The sequence below is a fragment of the Talaromyces rugulosus genome, chromosome IV (assembly GCF_013368755.1).
Source record: "Talaromyces rugulosus chromosome IV, complete sequence".
Classification (NCBI taxonomy): Eukaryota; Fungi; Ascomycota; class Eurotiomycetes; order Eurotiales; family Trichocomaceae; genus Talaromyces; species Talaromyces rugulosus.
The window spans coordinates 4,381,987-4,403,087 of NC_049564.1; the positions used below are offsets into that span (position 1 = coordinate 4,381,987).

The following is a 21,101-nucleotide window of genomic DNA, read 5'->3' on the forward strand; positions in this document are numbered from 1 at the left end:
TGTGCTGAGGGCCCCGGTTCGGAGGACTATAGCAGGTATCTGGCTGCCGCTTCATAAGACGGACGTTACGGCATCTTACAGTAATACACCATAGGAGGAATTTGGTGTAGGGTCAATAGCTGGCGAAATAGCTATGCGGATGACTTGAAGAGTCCGATTGACCAAGCTTTTTTTTTCCCCGACAGGATGGCGCCCTCTAAAGAGGACTATCCTAGTAAACAGAGCATGAGTGACTCGGAGGCTTACCACGATGACGGACAGGCTCCTCCCGACGACGCGTCGGCATCGGAAACCGGAGACGTATTGACCCTGAAACAGGCAGTGAAGGCGCGCAGAGGCGAATACACCCGGTCTCGCACCATTCGCATCAAGGTGGGCACCTGGAATGTCGCTGCCATTTCGGGCACTGAAAGAGACATTGGAAAATGGTTTGTGGAGGGGAAAGAAACCACACGCCATGCTCTCGAACAGGAGGCGTCATCATTATCCTCATCATCATCCTCATCGACCGAGAATCAACCTGAGCTAGCGCAGAAAGAACATAAAAAGCCTGAGTCGACACGGGGAAACCCTGAAGGCTATTCGCCGGCTGATATCGGAATATATGTGCTTGGGTTGCAGGAAATCGTCGACGTTGCGTCGGCTTCTACGACACTGAGCCCCTTTACGGATGTTGGGCCTGTTACTCGCTGGAAAGATGCAGCACAGAAGAACCTTCCTGCTGGCTACCAATTGGTTGCCGAGTCGCATTTAGTAGGGTTGCTTCTCCTGATTTATGCAGCTCCAAATGTTACGCCAACGATATCCTCTGTTAGCTCTTCTACCACGGGGACGGGGCTAATGGGATATATGGGGAATAAGGGGGCTACAGTAACCCGTCTCGTACTAGGCGAGACTACGCGCCTGGTGTTTGTCAACTGTCACTTGGCTGCTGGCGCCGACAAAGGAAGCCTTGAGAGGCGGAATTGGGACGCGGCTCAGATTGTCAGTCGCACAAAATTTAGCGCTGTTGACCCGGACAATGAGATTTCCGACGAAGTCAACGATAGCATCGGCAATGAGGAATTTGCTTTCTGGTTTGGTGATCTGAACTATCGGCTGGAGGATATCCCGGGCGACGATGTCCGGCGTCTCCTTACGCTGCATACCCAGAATGATTACGATGCGAGGCACATGTTCCGGTCACAGCATACTGGAGACCTCCCGTCGCCTGTTCTAGTTGCAGAATCCGATTCTGACGAGCCTTTAAGTGACGAAGAGGCGAGCGATGTAAAGACGCAGGTTTCTTCGAAATCTTCTCAGAATACAAGCGACTCGTCTTCGCACGATACCCCGAACCAGCAGCCTAGTGTGCCAACGGCCATGGTGGAAACCATGGATCCGTCTGTTGACCCGTCGTCTCTTTTGACGACCCTGAGGTCTTTGCTACCTCACGATCAGCTGCACAGCCAACAGCGAGAGGGGAAAGCATTCCATGAAGGATGGAGAGAAGGAGAAATAAGATTCCTACCGACTTATAAGTATGATGTTGGGAGTATCGCAATGTTCGATACGAGTGAAAAACAAAGAGGCCCGAGCTGGTGCGACCGAATACTTTATAGATCAAGAGATGACCGTTTGAAGTACAATAGACAAGTTAGAGAAACAGAGGAAGCACGAAAGAGAGACGAGGAGATGAAGGCACGAGGGGTGGATAAGGCTGCAGATGACGAAAATGTCTTGTTCGACTATAACCCCGACACAGATGGCGCAAATGAGGAGGAATACAGAGAGGATGAAGATGGCTCAGAGGCACCATCGCACGACGAATCGAAAGAGGATCCTATAAAATTAACACATTATACCTCACATCAGGGAGTCCTTTCTTCCGACCACAAACCTTTGGATGCTGCTTTTACACTGACCTATGAAGCTGTCATCCCGGAGCTCAAGAGAAAGATATATCAGGATGTCGTGAGAGAACTTGATAAAGCCGAGAACGAAGCCAGACCGGATCTGACTGTGATTGTTGACAGCCACCCTGACGAATCCGAGGAAGCGCCTCAAGACATTGCATATGACCAGAATGCCATCTACTTTGGTAGTGTGCCATTCGGTGTCCCTGTGAGCAGGACTGTGACTGTTGCCAACACCGGCGCCGTACCTGCTACCTTTTATTTTACATCGAGACTCGTTTCTGATCCTGTACGATCAAAGGAGAATCCGCCACCATGGCTCGAAGTGAGAGTTGATTGGCCTGAAGACGAAAGGAAAAAGGACGACAAGAAAAAGGACGAAAAGGAGCAGCGGTATCAACAGACATACACAATTGCACCGGGAGATTCGGCCGTCGTGGAAGTGACAGCTTGTGTAAGGCAATTGGAGTATGTGCGGGCGTTAAATGACAGCACCGCCAAGGTCGAAGACATTCTAGTGTTTCGCGTCGCCGGGGGGCGGGACCAGTTTATTCCAGTCTACGGCCGATGGCTGCCAACGTGTTTTGGTCGATCACTCGATGAACTGACGCATATCCCTGAGGCTGGAGTTCGCAGCCTGGGAACTGCACATCCGTCAGAAGCTGAAAGAACCGGGAAAAACATCAGGTTATCGGCCCCGCGGGAATTATTTCGTTTGACAGAAGCAATCTCGCGTCTAAGTGAAAGAGCCGTTGCTGAATGGGGCATGATGAAAGGAGATTCTGACGACGAAACGCCACCTTGGTTATCCGAGCCACACGGGCTTGGATGGCCATTCGACCCTGAATCGTGGACGTTTCAAGGCGACGATCAACGAGCTTCGCTTCTGTTTAGTGTTCGTGAAGCTTTGGATACCGGGAGCCCCCTGAGCTCAATCTTCCCGCCAGAGGTGGCATCGCTGCCACGGCTAGAAATCCTTGCAGAAACACTAGTGTTCTTTTTGAAATCTCTCAAGGATGGCATCATCCAAGCCGAGACTTGGAAGACGCTGGAGCAGCAATTGACGGCTCGAGAAAAGTCGAAAACCCCTTGGCACTCCTCGGAGGAGATCCAAGCCTGGGTCCTGGACACTCTGGCTCCGTCGCCTGTACACAGCGTCTCCTTTACATTCCTGACCTTCATGTTGACTCAAATAATCAACGAAGTTGCACCTGCGACAAACCCTGCTGCTCTACCTGCGTCACTAGATCGACCCGCTCCACCGTCACAAACCGATCCCAACACCACGCCAGAGCAATCTGCCCCGAGGTTTTTGGCCCAAATACGGCAAAAACGAGGCACACTCACATCATCAGAATGGTCCGAAGCCAAGGACAAAAGGGATGTCACCGCTGACAAGAGCAAAGACACCACCACCCCTACCACCCATCTTGATAACCCGACAGACCGACGGCGCGACGCGGTCGAATTGGCGCTGTCGACCTTGTTCGCAGATCTGATGGTCTCGTCATCTGTACCCACGCCATCCAAAGAGAAAGAACGCCTTGCATCCGAGGAGCGGAAACGGGTGATTATACAGGCCTTTTTGCAGCCTGCGACAACACCTAATCCTGACACGGGCATTGCCGGAGAGCCTGCTGAGGAACGGAAGCAGGAGCAACCACAAGAACAACACGAACAACAACAAGAAGAAGAACAGAAATAGTCGTAGCGATGTTGGAGGAATAGATCCGAGTGATTCCTTCAGACTATATATACATATTAAGGGTGAGACAATGGATGTCTGCCCTAATCTCGCGGCCGCGTGCGGTTAGGATAAGACGCGTATTAGTTATTTGCACAACGTTTTATGATTGGATATCTGGAAATGCGCTGGTATTAGTAAACTTGTCTTCTTGTATTAAATATAATATAGATCTATTTTTTATCAACTATTTTCTTTAAAAATTTATCGGATATCCAAAGTTGAATTGCTTCTTACATGTAGCCGCTGAGAGATGATATCAGCTTCAATGTTAATCAAAGGTTACCATTGTTGAGTTTTAACACGTGCAAGCTGGAGAACTCCAATTAAAGAACATATATATTAGATATAGACAGTATTTCAACGTTGAACCACCCAGATAAGGATAGAACGGTTTCAGTATGTATCAAGATAGCCAATTGACATATATATTGGGAACAATGATCAATCTCAATCAGTTTTGAATACGACAAAAAAATAAATAAAAAAAACGAATATTTTCGTAACTCAGTAAATTATATAGCACTCTCCTTTGTCATCGGAGCAGTGCGTCGGCGGCTGGACTCTGTTCGAGTCACGGGTTTTTTCCCCTTATTGGTTTTGCGCGGTTTTTTATGACCGATGACGAGCACTTTGACGTTATAAAGACACCACGAGACGGCCCGAGTTGGCAGATTCAGAAGCTGAATCATCACCTGGGTCGGTATAACAACAATCGCAGCTATCCAATCCAGCAGAACAAAGGCAAAAGTTTGATGTCGGTCAGAAACCGAGCGCTGAGTGGCTGCGGCCAGGGCCATCGCATCGCCGACTTGTGTTTCTAGTTGATTCAATCGAGTATCTGTTTGCACGGAAATAAGGGTTGTCCGCTTCTCGTAACGTCTGATGGCTCGGCTGAGAGCGTCGAGTTCTGGCTGGATCGCTTTGCGGACGTCTGCCACGGCCTGTGCGACTGCATCTTGCGAGTCGGCCTGGCCCTGGGATGTAATGCCACCCGAATTGTTGTGCGATGAACCGGCAATGGCTTTGTCGGCCACGTGTGCTTCGAGCTCTTCAAGGCGTCTGGTTAGATCTAGAATTTGGCGCTCATTGATTTTCTCGTCGTCCTCGGACGCAGGCGCGGCCACCACCCGTTGCAAGTAGAGGGTTCGGCCTTGAACCATGCGCAGCAGGTGCGCAAAGGGGCGGATTTCAGCCGCGAGAAGAAAGATTGTCAGGTTGTAGTTGGACACCAGTCCTTCAGATGGACGCGAGAGGGCGCCTCGGATCGTGTGCAACAGCCACGCCCCGATTAGCGGAAACACGAAGCATGAAACCAGAGCAGCCAGTTCGTGTCGATGTAGCTCCTTTGTGGCTGCGTGAGACGCAGAAGATATCTTATTTCGAGCCGAGGTTTTCGGTTCCTCTGATTTTGAGTTCTCGTCTCCTTCGTTTTCTTCCTCGTTGATATCCTCGAGGTATTCATCCGTAGACTGTCGGTAGACTTCCTGGGCGGATCGATACCAATTCCTGTTTGTCTTTGAGTTAGCGCAAGCCGGATCGATGACCCGCAGCTCTTGGATATCTTCTCACCATGGTAATCGAACCGACCAGTTCAGGAAAATGGCGGCTAGAATCAGCAGTGTCGCATCGGTCACAAAGGCGCTTCCATTCTGGAAAAATAGCCCACCCACTGCAGGTAACAACGCTAGGGCCAGAGGCGCCGATTCCCAGTTGGAGTCGTCATGGTGCGGTACTACATTCTCTCCCTTGCTCGCGCGTGGGAAGAGGATGTCGTCGGTGGAGTCTCGAAGGGACTGTCTGGCTTCGGAGACTGTATCGGAGAGGGCAGAAGAATTGCGCCGGAAATTGAGAGGACTTCCGGTGTCAGCAAGCGTCGCAGCTCGTCCCAGCGGCCTCTGTCGCAGATAAGATGAGCCGGAAGGGTTCAGGTTGACGCCGCTCTGGAACGAGGCGTGTTGGGAGACTGAAGGGCGTTGTGGTTGTGGTTGTTCGGACATGACGTATTTCACATGTCTGGCGGGTGCAAAAATAACGTGACTTCAACAGGGGGCGAGACAGCAGATTAGCGCATGGCAGTTAGCCGTAAATACGATAATCAGCAACCATTCAGAGTGCTGTCATTCCTCGTGTGGTGAACAGAAGAAGGAAACGACGCGGGGGGTGAACCGTGACACGGATGCCGAGGCCTGCAGCAAACTAGCGGGCGCCATTTCCGTTCCCCGGATCGGATCGCCCAGCTCCACCGAGTTAATCTATAGACATGATGTCAATTGATCTATAGAGGTGTGATGATTGAATTGTGGCCCGCTCTGCGAGTCCTGTCGGCAAACCTTTTATTCAGCATGCATCAATAAGGCATGCGTGGGCTGTTGTCTATTGACACAGCTTTAACTTATTGGTTACTCTCGCACTGCGTCTCCACTTCCTATTGAGACCCAAAAGAGGCAAAGTGTGCCAAACCTTCAGATTTTCCACCCTGAATTGGTCTATTGCATACCCTGTTTGTTCATGAGACTGACCCGTCCAATGTCTTCAATAGTTGCTTTTTTGGGCTGGCCATGCCTGGAGAATGGTGGGGTTGACCATCGTGGCCCTCTCCTTTTCTCGTGCTCGTCAAGAGCATCTTCTTCTAGTTCCTACTACCCGACAAAGATCTTGTAATCCTATCTTGTGTCTGCTGGTTTCTTGACTATCCAGCAACCCATCACGTTCCTCTTATCTCATCATTCCCAGCGTGTTTGAGGCTGTCCTGTGGAAAATCGTGGAGAGATCTTTCTACTGCGCACCCTATTAAACCGCCATGGAGCCATTTATCGACAATTCATACGTGTCTGCGCAGGGTATAGCTGCCCCGATACTGTCGTTTCTCGCCTTGTTGCTTTGCGTCCCGCCTCTCATCTGGCATTCCTCCAATAGAAACCTGGCAGCTTCGTTTCTGACTGTATTCGTCATAATGAGCGACCTATTCACCATCATCAACGCAATGATATGGCCTACAGACGACGTCAACTCTTGGTGGGACGGCTCAGTACTCTGCGATATCCAGGTCAAACTGAACATTGGTATCCAAGTCGGCATGCCGGGAGCGTTGGTGTGCATCTTTCGAAGCCTCGCCTTGGTAATGGACACGGAAAACACAGTCCTGGTTCCAAGTAAAGCTCAAAGACGTCGTGCACTTGCTATTGAGATTTTCTTCTGCGTTGGGATACCTGTTCTTGCCATGGTAGCTCATTTCATTGTCCAGCCAAACCGTTACTACATCTTTGCCATTTCAGGCTGCAACGTGTCCTACGATGACAGCTGGCCGACAATTCTGCTGTCGATAACATGGCCTCCAGTTACCTGTCTGATTGCTGCTTTCTACTGCGGTATGTTGTCATCTTTTTCACCTCCTTACACACGCGTTGTGTTATGATGCTTTGACTAACTTCAACCTAGGCCTAGTCGTGATCCGTTTGACAAGATACACATCAGAGTTTTCGAATATGCTGGGATCCTCAGGGAGCAACCTGACCACCCAGCGATTTATCAGATTGTTCTGTCTCGCCTTGATCATGATTCTGTTCGTCTTGCCTCTGCAAATGTATGTTTTCTACACCAACATCATTCCCATGCTCCCACCCCAGCCGTATTCTTGGAGCAACGTACACGGTCCAGATTTTGGCGAAATCATCAAAATACCGACTGGTGGCGTCTTGAAACCAGACCGATGGATTCCTATCGGACTCAGTGTGCTGTTGTTTGTCTTCTTTGGTCTGGGTCAGGATGCGATGAAGATGTACCGCTCGTTCTTCAAAAGTATTGGTCTTGGCCGCCCTGCTGCATTAATGGGCATCTCTGGATCGTCTCGTGGAGAGAAAAAGGGATCTTGGTACGAAGCATTGTTGTCGAAGGACAGCAGCTTGCTTGGGTCAAAACAAAGGTATGCAAATCCTCATCTGCCAAAGAATATTGATACTCTAGGATACTGACCGAAAAATATAGCAGCGAAGGGTCTAATTTCACGAACGAAGGTTCATTCTTAGACACGACTGGATGTAGCAACGTCGAATTAGACAAACCATTGCCTTGTCGTCCATCCGAGCATGTCGTCCTACCACACGAAAGGATTTTCATCATCGATGCCACTGAAATTACTCGCAAAGATCATACCATGGTCTAGATATGGCCGTTTGATTTATCGTTCCTTCTTCGTCCTTTTATCGGCTTAAAAAAAACACAGTTTCATCGCAATTTTCAACTGATGGCTTCTTTTCACGACACCTGGAGTGTACTACCATATGCGGTAATTATTCCACCGGTTTCAACTCGCAGTCTTGTTTCGTTTTTTTGACTTTCAACACAATGCAAGAAAAACAGATCTGGTACAGTTCCAATGTTATTTATGCACATAGTAATATTTATTCGAGAGAATTCACACATCCTTCCATGATACAGTTTAATTAGTCGTATACACGCGGAATATCCAGTTACACAGAGAAGAGATCTGTCTATCAAACGAGCTCGCTCCTATTTAAATTACTTCCACAGGGTATAATTTCCTCATCCTTCAGCTCATACAAAATAGCAATAATTATAATAATAACACACGCATCAGGGAACACGCAAGGCCTTTGACAGAGCTCTATCGCTTTCGGAAGAAATTCTGCAAAGTCTAACATTGGATATTTTGACAATAATGTAGACCTGACGCTAGAGAAAGAATCGCATTCAGTGACACATCTATTCGGACTGCTCTTCGCTAGGGGTGCCGCGCTTCAGGACCTCGATGTTTCCTATTGGGAAGTAGACCTAGGTTAGCGCTTGACCATGTTCAATGCTCGGTGGACGTCAAACTCACTCTGGACGATGCTCAGGGTCGAATGTCTCTTGCCCTCGGTGTCTTCATAATTGCGGATAGTGGCATCGCCTTCCACGAGAACGAGGGAACTATCAAGATTCAATCAGTATAACCAATCGGACACAAGAAAAGACAACGGAACTCACCCTTTGGGCAATCCCAAGAGATAGGCTCTGGAAGGGCCGTCCGGCACGAAGCTAGCGATACGGAACCAGCTCGTTTGGCGGTTGTCCTTTGGACCAGAGCTGGTGGCGACAGCATACTTGACAATTTCCCCAGTGGAAGTGGACGAGAGCTCGGGCTCGGCGGCGAGACGTCCAGTGATGGTCAGGCGCGCGAGAGAATGCGCGGGCGAGGAGCTGAAGGACCGCGCAGTGAGGGCGGGGACAGCGGCGCGAGAGCGCAGAGTTGAGCGAATTGCCTGCATTATATATGGGAGATTTGATTTGAAGATGGTAGGGTTAGATGTGACGCGTGCGCAAATCGATAATCCGGGGTTCAGTCTGCGTTCAGGGTGACACCGCGATCATTGACGCGGAACGAAACGTAATCACGTTCACGTGATGCGTGTCCGGCGCGCTGGGCTGGTGGTAAGGTGCTAAATCGTAACAGGCTAGTGCAATATTTGTCCTTACCGCATTCGGGACAGACCGAGAGCTAGTTTGTATCTGGTTAAGCTTATTACTCCGCTTTACATACTGGAAAGCCAATCGGGAGACCGCGTCTCATCTCCTCCAAACTTTACTCCTAGCACACTCGAAGAAGTTGGGAGGGGTGCGAGCTGGCGAACAACGCAAGGGGCGTTGGCCCGTCAAATCATCATCTCTAAGCCCCTGTTTCTTCACCGGACATTGACACGGTCCATGTAGGTTACACGTCTGATGCCAGGTCAGCCACGTCTTCAGAGTCTAGACATAAATAGACCGCCCAGTACCTGGCTATAGACCGCCTGTTTTATCACCATGACTTGTTCTGTCTGTCGTTATAAAACTACACCGCCACCTATCTTTGACAGCAGGCTGCTCCCGTTATGCACAGACTACATGCATCAGACTTAATAATACCGATATTGACTGATACCTCACCTTTCGCAGTGCGCGGCCCACATTTCGGCTAGTCAGGAACTGCTCGATCGAACCAGTCCAACTCCGATCCACCATGAAGACTAAGTTAGCTTAGTGGCTACTAGTATCTCAATCGGTACCAGATTCCAATGGCAACTTTTCCACCTTTTCCAGCGCCATTATCTGTCTGTCCGCATCGCAGCCAATCAACCCCTCTTAGTATTGACGCAATAATAAGCCCTTTCCGTCCTACACTAAGTAACTACCGTAGTCATTCGGACTGGACTAGCCACGAGCTCAGGGACGCCAATGCGTGTGACAACTGTATTTGATATCATTTCGTCCACTAATGCGCAAGATCACTTCTTGTGATGCAACCTCCACTGTCTCCACCTCGAGAGCCACAATGCTATTCATTGGCGCTTTTCCTCGTTTACTCTCCAGCTGTTAATTGTTTCTAATAACACTTGTTTTTTTCTCCTTGCCTAGTCGAATCTGCCACCCTTTTTAGTGGCGCATCGATCGGAATATTTAGCCCAGTCGGGCCACTTTTGGCCAGTCACAATGGCTGAATGCAACAGCTGGCAAATAACATGCATGCCGATCAAGAGTCAAGACTTGAGCTACGTGCCCTGATTTTTATCCAATCTCGAATGCTCTGACTCCCCAAAGACTCGGTTCTGCAACCCAATTCTGTAATTTCCAGGGGGGATGGATGCCCGCAATCCAGAGTCTAAAGAGCCGACTGCTCGATGATCAATTAGCGATCGACGCCATGTTCGTGCCCTTACTTGGCATCGGACAGGTGCTACTAGTGGAAAAAAAATAATAAGAATCGTCACTAGCCCAGCTGTAGTGGCGTGGACAGTGGAGGTATTCAATCTCGCTGGGCGCCTGGAGGCTTTGCGCGATACACTTTTTTCTCTCGTACTTACTTTCGGATTTATCCAATTCATTGTCTCCAAAGCTTTTTCCAAAAAAAATTTCTTGTTGGAATATGAGCTTCTACCCAGACTTCCAGGTTCTCATGTGAAAAAAAAGGAATCCGGCTTTCTTCACCACAAGTCGCGCATGGTAAGAGCGCAATAGCAGCGCACTCTATGATTTTGCTGCTGGGCTATTTTTGACACCGACTGTGCGACATCTTTTTATCATTTTAATATTTGATACCCGAGGCGATTTTCAACGAAGATGCGGTTTAACACTAAACTTTTCTTCTGTCTTGTTTCGCTGGGCTCTTTAGTGAGCGCTAGCGACGATACTCTTATCAAGAGACAAGATGTCACGACGACGAGCATACCGGATACACATGTCACCACACATACAAACACGCATTCTGAATTGACTACGTCGGTTTCTACTACTACGACAGTACTTCCAGCTGTCTCGACATCGATGATTGATATCCACACCGACATAGTTTCGGGTGCTGCGCCGACTTCAGCATCTTCATTGAATTCCACCAGCGGTATGTTCTTATATTAATAAAGTGAAAATCACTGTTGTTCATCTTTTATTTTGAGATAGATACGTTCGATGGGGTTGGCCTTCCCATTCACCCGACAATCACCCCGGCGATTGCCATTTCCGGCGTCGTATTGATCATAACGGGCATCGCTTACAACTTGATTGGCATCAAGAATTTATGGTATGGGTAACCTTTTTAGTGACATTTGGGAAAATTTTCTCACATCTCTTAGGATCCATGTCTTTCTATCTGCTGCGTTTCTAACGAGTCTATCAATCGTAGTAAGTTGATACAATCTGATCCAAATATACCCCCATCTTTCTAACAACCAAATCTAGGTCTTGATTGAATACGTCATGAATCCTCCCGTGTCCGATGGGGTTCAAGGGGCGTACTTTGTCGCCGTCTTTTTCCCCGGACTCATTTTCGGCGGCGTTTCTCTAGTTTTCAAAGAATTGACAGAAGGCCTCGGCTGTCTCCTGGGCGGATTCTGTCTCAGCATGTGGTTTCTGTCACTGAAGGAAGGGGGTCTATTGACCAGTACAACCGGCAAGGGTGCTTTTATCGGCGCCTTTTGTGTGGTCGCATATGCCTTTTCGTTTACCTCTTATACAAGGCCGTATGCACTGATAGTCTCCACTGCTTTTGCTGGGAGTACTGCGGCTATTTTGGGTATTGATTGCTTCAGTCGGGCAGGGCTGAAGGAATTCTGGCTGTATAATTGGGGTAAGACTTTCCATAAAACGACTGCTTCATATTAACATTTGAAATGTTAACGTGATCTTCCAGGATTGAACGACGACGTATTCCCCCTAAACACAACAACATACCCCCTTACAAGAGGCATACGCGTCGAGCTAGCCGCCATTATCGTCGTCTGTTTACTAGGCCTGCTCTCACAATTCCGACTGTGGAAAGTCATCCGCGAAAAAAGGGAGAAGAAGGAAGCCGCACTTGCAGAAGAACAGCAAAAGAACCACGAAGCCGAGCTCGAGCTGGGCCGTACGCTCGAGGAAAAGAAACTGCACGATTTGGCCCGCTGGGAGGCGGTTTATGGAGAGCCATCATCATCCAAGCAGCGTGAGTCGACGATTGCAGAAAATTCATCAGTCACTGTTTCGCCTGGATTGCATCGGATGCATTCGGCGCCGAATATTCTGCACAAGGACTCGGAGGCTGGAGTGGAAATTGTTGGATTGTCTGTGCGAGGAGGGAATAAGGGTTCTCTTGCGGAAAGACATGAAGGGAATGCCAAAGAGGCTAACATGATTGATGAAGAAGAGGACACGAAGGAGACGGAAGAATCAAAGTACTCCGAAAAGCCCGAAACACATGATGTCGATGAAGGTGAAGAGCGTGAAAACGTGGATGAAACAGCAGAAAGGGCTCCTGTCCGAGTTCCAACGCCACTTCAATGCCCCCAGTCGCCCCCCTTTAAAATCCCAAACCCCAACGACACAAATAATGAAGATGATGTTCATTCAATCCAAGCTATCGTAGATGACGGCGACTCGACCGCCAATCGCTTATCGAGGAGACTATCGGGGCTGTCTATACTACGGCGAATGTCACTCAGAAATAGTTCACGCAGAAACAGTCGTCAGATCACGTCTGAGTCACAGGAAATGCTTGTTCCCCAGTCTCCGTCGAACCTGCCTAGTCCGGCATCGTCAGTGGAGGGAATTCCCGATAATATTTCTTTTGAAATGCAGAACACAGAAGCTCATGCAAATCTTGATGCAGAAACTAACCAGGGAATCCATGAGGATCGTGATAATGCATTGAAGGAATCCACACCCGGTGACTCAGACGCAAAACTCGACGCAGCTGTCGAAGATCAAAACAACACACCAACAGCTCATGAAGATGGTCAAACTCAACCAGACCAAACTGCAATTCAAAACACTACAGAGAAAGGGACAGACGAAAAACAAAATGAGGAGCAACCTCACGGCCTGGGTCTTTCTTCCGCAAAACGCCGTCATACATTTGATGGCGGTGCATCCCCCTTCCTAGAAGTCGCTCCAGCAACAGCCAGGAGTCAGGTCACTAGCACAGCAGAGTCGGGCTTTGGGAAAGATAAGCTAGCCAAGAGTCCCAAACTGTCTCAAAAAGGCCAGCTTCAACCTCAATCTAGCTCCAACTCCCGGCCGAGTACTGGGAAGAAAGAGAGTCTTACGGCCGGGGCTGTCGAGCATCTGCCTAGTCATGTTTCCCCGCTCATCATGTCCTATCGTACGAATGAATGGGCAAAGCACTTGTCCGGTGCGGAGACCCCTGCCCTTGAAGAGATTGAACTGAGTTCGACGCTCGGAAATTCGAACGAAGAGACCACTGTGCCGGTCAAGGTCGAGGAGTTGACACAGACTGCCACAACTGCCGCGCCACCTCCTGCAAATGACAGACGTGCGTCTCTTCCGGAGAAGCTCGATACTGTTCATCGGACTCCATCAAATATCAGCAAACGGTCGGCGCGAGAAGGCACGCCTCCACGGTCACCCACCATCTACTTGGACAATGCAGCCATTCATCCGGCAAATGCTCACGCAGCATCTAGCCCAAATCTCTTACTTGTAAATACAAACCTTTCTCCTCCATCCACTGGTATTCCGGGCGGTTTCCGCAGCTCATCCACTCCATTCTTGGGGACATCACTGGCCACGTCACCTATAGATGAAAGCCAGGAGGTGAATTATGACAGCCGGCCGGTGGAACGGTCAATGTCACTTATGGCACAGCGAGAACATATGGTCCAGTCTCGCCTATCGTCTCTGTCCCTCACTCGTCATTCCTGGATACCACCGCGGTCTCAATCTCGACAGTCTGGAGACGAGGATCTTCGTTCGCCCACAGGCAGTCAACTAAGCTTGGCAGACGACGGCGACGATATGCCTCTTGCACAGCGACGTGCTTTGCTACGGCAGCAAAGCATTCCCCCGGTGAACATGCCTGCAACGACAGAGGATCCAGGTAGATCGGCAGTGGACGTTTACCCAGCCACTGCTCGACTCTCTCGGGACTCGAGAGGAATAGTGCCGTCCAAGTCGATGAAAATGGCTGCCTGGCGCGAGTCCCTTCAGGAAGACCTCAGTCGGTCTCAGACGCCGCTCGACGACGTGCATGCTGCTCGACAGGGGATGATGGACCAACAACGCAAAGCCCAGATTGCAAACACGCAACGGGTGTTGGCGTCTGAGAATCTGAACAATTCTATCGCCGAGCGTATGCGACGAGGAGAAATGCAGGACGTCCACCGGGAGGCGATGAGACGCATGCAAGCCACGGCTAACCGGAAAGCACAGGACGGTGCATAGCGAGGGAAATTGTCATTGACCTTATTGAACATTGAATGCAAGCCCGGGCTATATCTATATCTATTTACTAATCCACCGAAAGATACCCATGTTCGTCTGTATATAGATTGACGATTTCATGACCTCAACTAATTAATATAATCTCTATTGGGCTTTTTACGTAGGAATTCTTTAAAACTGGTCTTAAGGATAGATTAATAACATCTGTATTATAATTGTGATGATTAATAAGATGATAGTTCTTCTACAGAACGTTTATTTGTAGGTTCTACGACTGCATTGTCTCGTTTCAACCCGAACGACTCCAACGAGAAGGCACAATGGCTCCGTACGGAGTACATCGGATAGAATGACTCCCCCTTTTCCAAGTTCTAAGCTATGGCCAACTAATAATAGATCCACAGCGGCTTAGACCGTGTCCATGATCCAGCGCGTTGGTCCTGGGGCCCCGGGACGTTGGCTCCGGATCCTGGGCTGGCCTGGCTAACTCGTTGAAGTCGAGGATCGCTGGTACTTAGCAGCACTAAATCGTCCCGAGTCCCCAGCGGTGGAACTGGATAGTGGAAGCTAGAAAAGTAAAAGGCCGGAGGGCAGTTCGGGACTTAGTTCCCCGGTTCATGGTCTGCCGGCCAGTTATCGTTGAAGATTCTGTATGGCCATTGTTGGGAGTTGCCATGCTTTGTTCTTCGTTTACGCGATGACGCCGTGGCTTTGGGACTAGATTACTGTTTACGTACTGTAGACAGTAGAACTAAGTTAGTAACTATTGATATTTTCTCGGACGGTCTGGCGCTGGCGTCTTGTTTCAAATATAGTAGAGTCAAATCCGTCAATTGATGCATTTATTTCTCTCCCTTGCTTCCCTGCATGCTGTCTTTCCAATCATCCTGCCATCATTCGCTCTGCGGCTGCCCAACTCATCAATCCAAGACCTGGCCCAGAGCGTCTGCCCCTTGGCTGCTGTCCTATAGGATCAGTGGCATTGGTATACTAAGGCAAGAGGCTTGATTTGGCGGAGCCATCGATCGTTTCGCGCTGTTAAAAGAACTGCAGGCCGCTAGACTTTTTTCTCTTCTTGCTTTTCTCTCTTCAAGTCTGATTATTATTATTATTTTTCTGGTTCTTTGCGCACACCTTCGCTGTGTCAGGCATCGGAAGTTGTGTGTAGAGAGCAAGTACAGTACCAGAGGGCATGGGTCCCGACTCGCCCCTTTCCCGCCGCCGCCGCCCCGAGACTTCTGCTTCTGCTTCTGCCGCGCTCTCGTCCTCCCGATCCTCCTCTCCACCCCCCCGTTCGCCCTCATTTCGCGTCTCGAGACTGCTGTCTTCGATTCTCGCGTTCGGTGCGCTTCTACAAACACGGCTTCCCCCGCCCGCCACGAGTTTTCTCACAACCTATCACCGCTGGCGGCGAAAAACTCCCATCGCGATCTCGATCTAAACATCCAAATTGCTACACCACAACCGGTACATCACGCTCCAGACACTCATGTCCGCGGCCATCGCCGACTGTCCTCTCGAAACCGCGGCTCTTTTTCGTGCAAGAACAATCCCCAACCCAAGGCTGTTCCCGCTGAAAGCGCAGTAACATACGCCTCTCGCCTGTGGAATCCCATCAACCACGTTCCCCGGACCACTGTTGTCACCTCACCGCATCTCGCACACGCTTCCGACGAAGACGTCCGAACCGCCCGTGACGCATATCCGCTGCTGTCGATCCCCGAACAGCGCCGAAGTCGCCAGACGCCTTCACCGACGGTCGAACACAGTGCAGCCGAGTCCGAAAGTGGCCGTACAAGTATTGCTCTGCCACGTAGTCGGCGGCGTAGCGTTCAGCTGAACGTGGAGGAATCGGCCGAGATGGCTGAAGGCCAGGAGAGCCAGGCGGCTGGGCAAAAGTTGCAGCCGGACGACGGAGTTACGCATGCTCCGCGCCACGTACAGTCCAATTCGTCTCTTCGGAATTCGACCTATGCTGCGTACCCAGCCCAGGGGAACCAGAATGCCGGCGGCGGCAGTCAGGCAGAGGTTGCAGAAGAGTTGGCCTGGGGACCCGCGCATCCATGCTATCCACACCTGAATCCGCATGTGCCTTTGCACTCGGACGAATTCACGGCGACGCGGATTATCCGCATTCGTCGCGACTGGATGATCAAGGGCGACCTTGCGCCGACTTTTTCCAACCTCTACCCCGAAATCCTCGACCCTCTGGTGTCTGAGCAGGAATTCCGCCGTATAGTTTCAAAGATCAACACCGAGCTGGTCAGGGCCTTTGACCCGTTCTCATTACGGAATTGGTTAGATGGTGCTATTGGGCTGATAACAGGCTGGGTGTGGGATGACCTGAATTTGCCGGGCATCAAAAGCAATTTACGCCGTGTAGAAGATTGGCTCGACAAGTGGAATCGCGAAGTCGGATCCAAGGAGGGTGTACAGATATGGAGTCTGCGTCGAACGGCCTACATGTCGATAGACATACAGATTCCCGACCCGAAAATCGGTCTGGTGAATAGCGAAGCGCCTTCAGCGCCTGGCACCCGGCCGAACACTGGACCTACCGTCCGGACTCCTACTGCTACTGAAGAGATCCAAGTGCGATGACAGGGAGGTTTATTGTGATTTGTGATTGTTCCAGAGATGTCTCTGTTTGCTGCACCTGAGCGATTGATTTGCTTTTCGACTCATTCTGATACCATTAATGACTTTGGAAATACCTTTTATTAATATTGTTGCCTGTGGCGTGTATGTTGAATGTGAATTTTATATCAATTGGTCGTTGTACCATGCTAAAACAATAGCTAGATAGAGTAATGATGCCTGAGGTGTCGACACCCCGCAGAGTCTAACTGCAACGGATCAGCTGTTATGTAAGCGAGTGCTGAGCACCGCAAAGTAGTGAACAACAACATTTAGGAAACAAGCTCACAGAACTCGCCCAAACCGCACGACGAACCCGGTCACGATGATTTCCGGCATTCTGGTCTTCAACCAGAAGGGCGAGAACCTGATTTTCCGCGCCTTTCGCAACGACTGTCGCCCGCGCCTAGCCGACATCTTCCGCATCCAAGTCATCTCCAACCCGCAGGTGCGCTCGCCCATTCTGACCCTCGGGTCGACGACGTTTAGCCATGTCAAACACGAGAACATATACCTGGTCGTGGTGACCAAGAGCAATGCCAATGCGGCGCTTGTCTTTGAGTTTCTGTACCGCTTGATTCTGCTGGGAAAGGGGTACTTTGGCAAGCTGGACGAGGAGGCCGTCAAGAACAACTTTGTGCTGATCTACGAGCTTTTGGATGGTATATTCCTCCTTACGTTTACTGTCTTTATATCTACCCATTGTCAGCAATACTGATTGATGTATTAGAAATCCTCGATTTCGGCTATCCGCAAAACACCGAGACCGACACCCTCAAAATGTACATCACCACCGAAGGCGTCAAATCGGCAATTGCCAACTCGGCCTCGGATTCCAGCCGGATCACGATGCAGGCGACAGGAGCGCTTTCATGGCGACGGGCGGACGTGAAATACCGAAAGAACGAGGCCTTTGTCGACGTGATTGAGGACGTCAACCTGCTCATGTCGGCGACAGGCACGGTGCTACGAGCCGACGTCAACGGGCAGATTGTCATGCGAGCATACCTGACGGGCACGCCCGAGTGCAAATTCGGACTGAACGATCGATTACTGCTGGACGGCGACAACAACTCGGCCCCATCGGGCAACCGAGACGGCCGCACAAAGGCCACGCGAGCCGCAGCTGGATCCGTCTCGCTGGAGGACTGCCAGTTCCATCAGTGCGTCAAGCTGGGCCGGTTCGACGCAGACCGAACAATCTCGTTTGTGCCGCCGGACGGCGAGTTCGAGTTGATGCGGTACCGGGCGACGGAAAACGTCAACTTGCCATTCAAAGTGCACCCGATAGTGCGCGAGGTGGGCACGACCAAGGTGGAGTACAGCGTGGCCATCAAGGCCAACTACGGCCAGAAACTGTTTGCCACCAACGTAGTCGTGCGCATCCCGACGCCGCTCAACACAGCCAAGATTACGGAGCGCACAACGAATGGGAAAGCCAAGTACGAGCCGGAGCATAACAACATTGTGTGGAAGATTGCGCGCTTCACGGGCCAGAGCGAGTTTGTGTTGACGGCCGAGGCGACGCTGACGAGCATGACGCATCAGAAGGCGTGGAGTCGGCCGCCGCTGAGTCTGTCGTTTAACCTGTTGATGTTTACGAGCAGCGGGCTGCTGGTGCGCTATCTAAAGGTGTTTGAGAAGAGTAATTACAGCAGTGTCAAATGGGTGCGATACATGACTCGAGCGGGGAGCTATGAGATTCGGTCTGTTTTCTCTTTTTTTTTTTTTACTCTGGTCCTTTTCTAACTGCTGCGGAATTAGGTTTTGATCCTCGAGGATATATGAATATTACCGTTTACGAGCGTCATGGAGTACAGGGTAGGGTTCTTTTCTTGTTGTATGTATTGTGTAGCATACCCAGTTGCATTTATTTATTTATTTTTTTCTAAACATCAATCGATCAATTGAATATAGAGTAGATCTAATTATTCTACAAGCTGTAGCACCAGTTGAACGTTCCATCTTAATTGACATCATGTATATAATAATACACCCCTCGTTCAGTATCATCACGTCAGTATCATCACGTCAGTATCATCACGACTAGTAGTAGCATCAACTAGCCGAGAACAGTGCGTCGACGCGGCCAAACCACATTCCGAGGACCCATCCAGCGATAAGACTGGACAGTGCGCATGACTTTGTAGTGGACTGACTGAAGAGGGGTAACTCTGTTCGTGGGTCTCTCTCAAACATCGTTGCCGTTTCTTGACCGCCAGATGTAGCGCTACAGCGTATGGAAAAACCTGAGTACAGAGTACGCAGTAATACGAAGGAAAAGAGAATCGATAGATAGAGGCTGAGAAATAAAGCTTAAACAAGCACGCATATATGCCCACTGCACAAAACCGAGATCGATGGATGGATCGATGCAATAGCAACTATGACCAGGACCTGCTCACAGCTCAGTCGACCCGACCCAAACATTTTGCGCGGCACAAATGAGACAGCTGACTCGGGCCCGTAAATACAACGTTGACGCGACTAAGGGGAGAACCGTTGAACAGGGGGGTGGCAGACTAGGCAACCACTAAAATATTTAGTAACTTTGGTGGTGACAAGACTGAAGGTTTTTGTTCAGGGCTCAGGAGACACGTGGGGTCCGGGTGCAGGATCTGCTGTGCATTGCATTGCATTGCATGCGTTTCTTTTTTTGTATATATATATATTTGGTGCAGGTAAATACTACAGAGTACTAAATGAGAGTATGTATCATATCAGTACAAGATCAAGAAAGGGGGAATTAGTCATTCCTGAGTACTCCATAATACGAGAGATTAAGGAGGTACGCCAACGGGACGCGGACGGGCCGGCGCGACAGGCGGGTGGAGACGTCAGGTTGTATGATTGTATCAGATGATGCACTATTATGTATTGCGAGAAATAGAATAGACAGACGCACAAGTATTAGAATACAGTATCAATAATAATGACAAAGAAATTATGACAAAAAATGGTATCGAAACAAAACACCTTCCCAGGGTATCTGAAAAACAATGTCCCTCCTGATGTATATGAAACTCCACAGGATATGCATGCACAAATGAAAAAAAAAAATGGATAGAGTAGAGAGTAGTAAAATAGATTCAAGACTGGTCAAAACAGCCGTCCAGCCGGCCGCGCACAAACTGCCCTGAGCCGCGGCGAAGCCCAACGTTGCCTTCGCCCACAAGAGCCTGCCAACGCTTGCCAACACTGGTATTATCCTTGCCCAGCTGCCGAGCGCACTCTTCCCACTCCCGTTTCGAGAGTTTGAGTTTGTTCAGCACGACCGAGACGAGCATCTGGTCGTCTTCTGCAGTCCAGGCAGCCGGTTGCTGCTGTTGTTGCTCTGTGTCTTCTACTTCAATCGACGGGATGACAACGTCAGGAAGCGGTTCGTCGGCGGCAGTGACGGCGGGAGGGGGGATGGTTCGGTGCGGAAGCGAGATGGGCTCTTCGAGGGCTTCGAAATCGGAAATACCGAGCCCGAGTGGCATGTGGTATGGAAAACGTTTCTGGCGTTTTGGGGTTGAGTAGCGATTGCGCGGGCGACCGGAAGCCTGTTCAGTTTCGCTGTCGCTGTTGCCGTCTTCATAAATACTGCGACTGCGCTTGTGACGACCGCGAGGAGGCTGAGGAGAAGGTGTCTTGGGTTTGTTGGGTGTGGCCGACTTGGGCGTCGTCCTGCGCGACCGGCGCAACGGCGATTTGGTCGGTTTCGCTTCGTCTAGACAGAAAGGACTCGCCAGGCGCAAAGAGCGCCGCGGGGCTGGCGATGCAGGGCCCGGTGGCACATTCAACAGCGTTTGTAGTTTGCGACTAACGCCCATCAGGCTGCCGCTGATTCCGTCGCATGGAGGCGGCGTGGGCGAAAGCGCGCGGTAGAGGGGACCGGACAGGTATTTCCTGCTGTCGCAGGAGAGCGCAGATTGCATCAACATGCTGGGCGGGTTTGTATGCGGGAAAAAAGATCGATAGGTTGAGGCAAGTCCAGCGGCGGTCCTCAGCGACCCTGAGATGGCTGGGAGCTGGCCGTTGCGCCGGAGCGGGTGGAACGGCAGAGGCGGACGAGCACGAGAAAAATATTGCACTGGACGACGAGGCGCAGCGAGCGATATGGGCGAGACGGGTTTGCGAATCGATGCGACGTG

The 21,101-nt window shown here is 50.3% G+C and overlaps 6 protein-coding genes across 6 annotated transcripts; 3 read left to right on the top strand and 3 right to left on the bottom strand.

Annotated features, from left to right (window-relative positions):
- Positions 1-186: 186 nt before the first annotated feature.
- Positions 187-3,600, top strand: TRUGW13939_08222 (uncharacterized protein; the record flags this gene model as incomplete). The annotated part of the gene is made up of 1 exon (XM_035491358.1): positions 187-3,600. The coding sequence occupies one exon, from the start codon at positions 187-189 to the stop codon at positions 3,598-3,600; it is 3,414 nt and encodes a 1,137-aa protein (XP_035347251.1).
- Positions 3,601-4,154: 554 nt separating this feature from the next.
- Positions 4,155-5,639, bottom strand: TRUGW13939_08223 (uncharacterized protein; the record flags this gene model as incomplete). The annotated part of the gene is made up of 2 exons (XM_035491359.1): positions 4,155-5,148; positions 5,212-5,639. 2 exons carry the CDS (start codon positions 5,637-5,639, stop codon positions 4,155-4,157), a joined length of 1,422 nt encoding a protein of 473 aa, XP_035347252.1.
- An 803-nt stretch (positions 5,640-6,442) lies between these two features.
- Positions 6,443-7,804, top strand: TRUGW13939_08224 (uncharacterized protein; the record flags this gene model as incomplete). The annotated part of the gene is made up of 3 exons (XM_035491360.1): positions 6,443-7,010; positions 7,081-7,564; positions 7,627-7,804. 3 exons carry the CDS (start codon positions 6,443-6,445, stop codon positions 7,802-7,804), a joined length of 1,230 nt encoding a protein of 409 aa, XP_035347253.1.
- A 560-nt stretch (positions 7,805-8,364) lies between these two features.
- Positions 8,365-8,909, bottom strand: TRUGW13939_08225 (uncharacterized protein; the record flags this gene model as incomplete). Its single annotated transcript, XM_035491361.1, has 3 exons — positions 8,365-8,417; positions 8,483-8,571; positions 8,629-8,909. 3 exons carry the CDS (start codon positions 8,907-8,909, stop codon positions 8,365-8,367), a joined length of 423 nt encoding a protein of 140 aa, XP_035347254.1.
- Positions 8,910-10,737: 1,828 nt separating this feature from the next.
- On the top strand, positions 10,738-18,714 carry TRUGW13939_08226 (uncharacterized protein; the record flags this gene model as incomplete). Its single annotated transcript, XM_035491362.1, has 11 exons — positions 10,738-11,014; positions 11,074-11,194; positions 11,247-11,295; positions 11,353-11,740; positions 11,804-14,320; positions 14,594-14,663; positions 14,733-14,783; positions 15,477-16,920; positions 17,189-17,195; positions 17,250-17,627; positions 17,696-18,714. The coding sequence occupies 11 exons, from the start codon at positions 10,738-10,740 to the stop codon at positions 18,712-18,714; spliced, it is 6,321 nt and encodes a 2,106-aa protein (XP_035347255.1).
- A 1,340-nt stretch (positions 18,715-20,054) lies between these two features.
- TRUGW13939_08227 (uncharacterized protein) lies at positions 20,055-20,891 on the bottom strand (the record flags this gene model as incomplete). Its single annotated transcript, XM_035491363.1, has 1 exon — positions 20,055-20,891. One exon carries the CDS (start codon positions 20,889-20,891, stop codon positions 20,055-20,057), a length of 837 nt encoding a protein of 278 aa, XP_035347256.1.
- Positions 20,892-21,101: the final 210 nt, after the last annotated feature.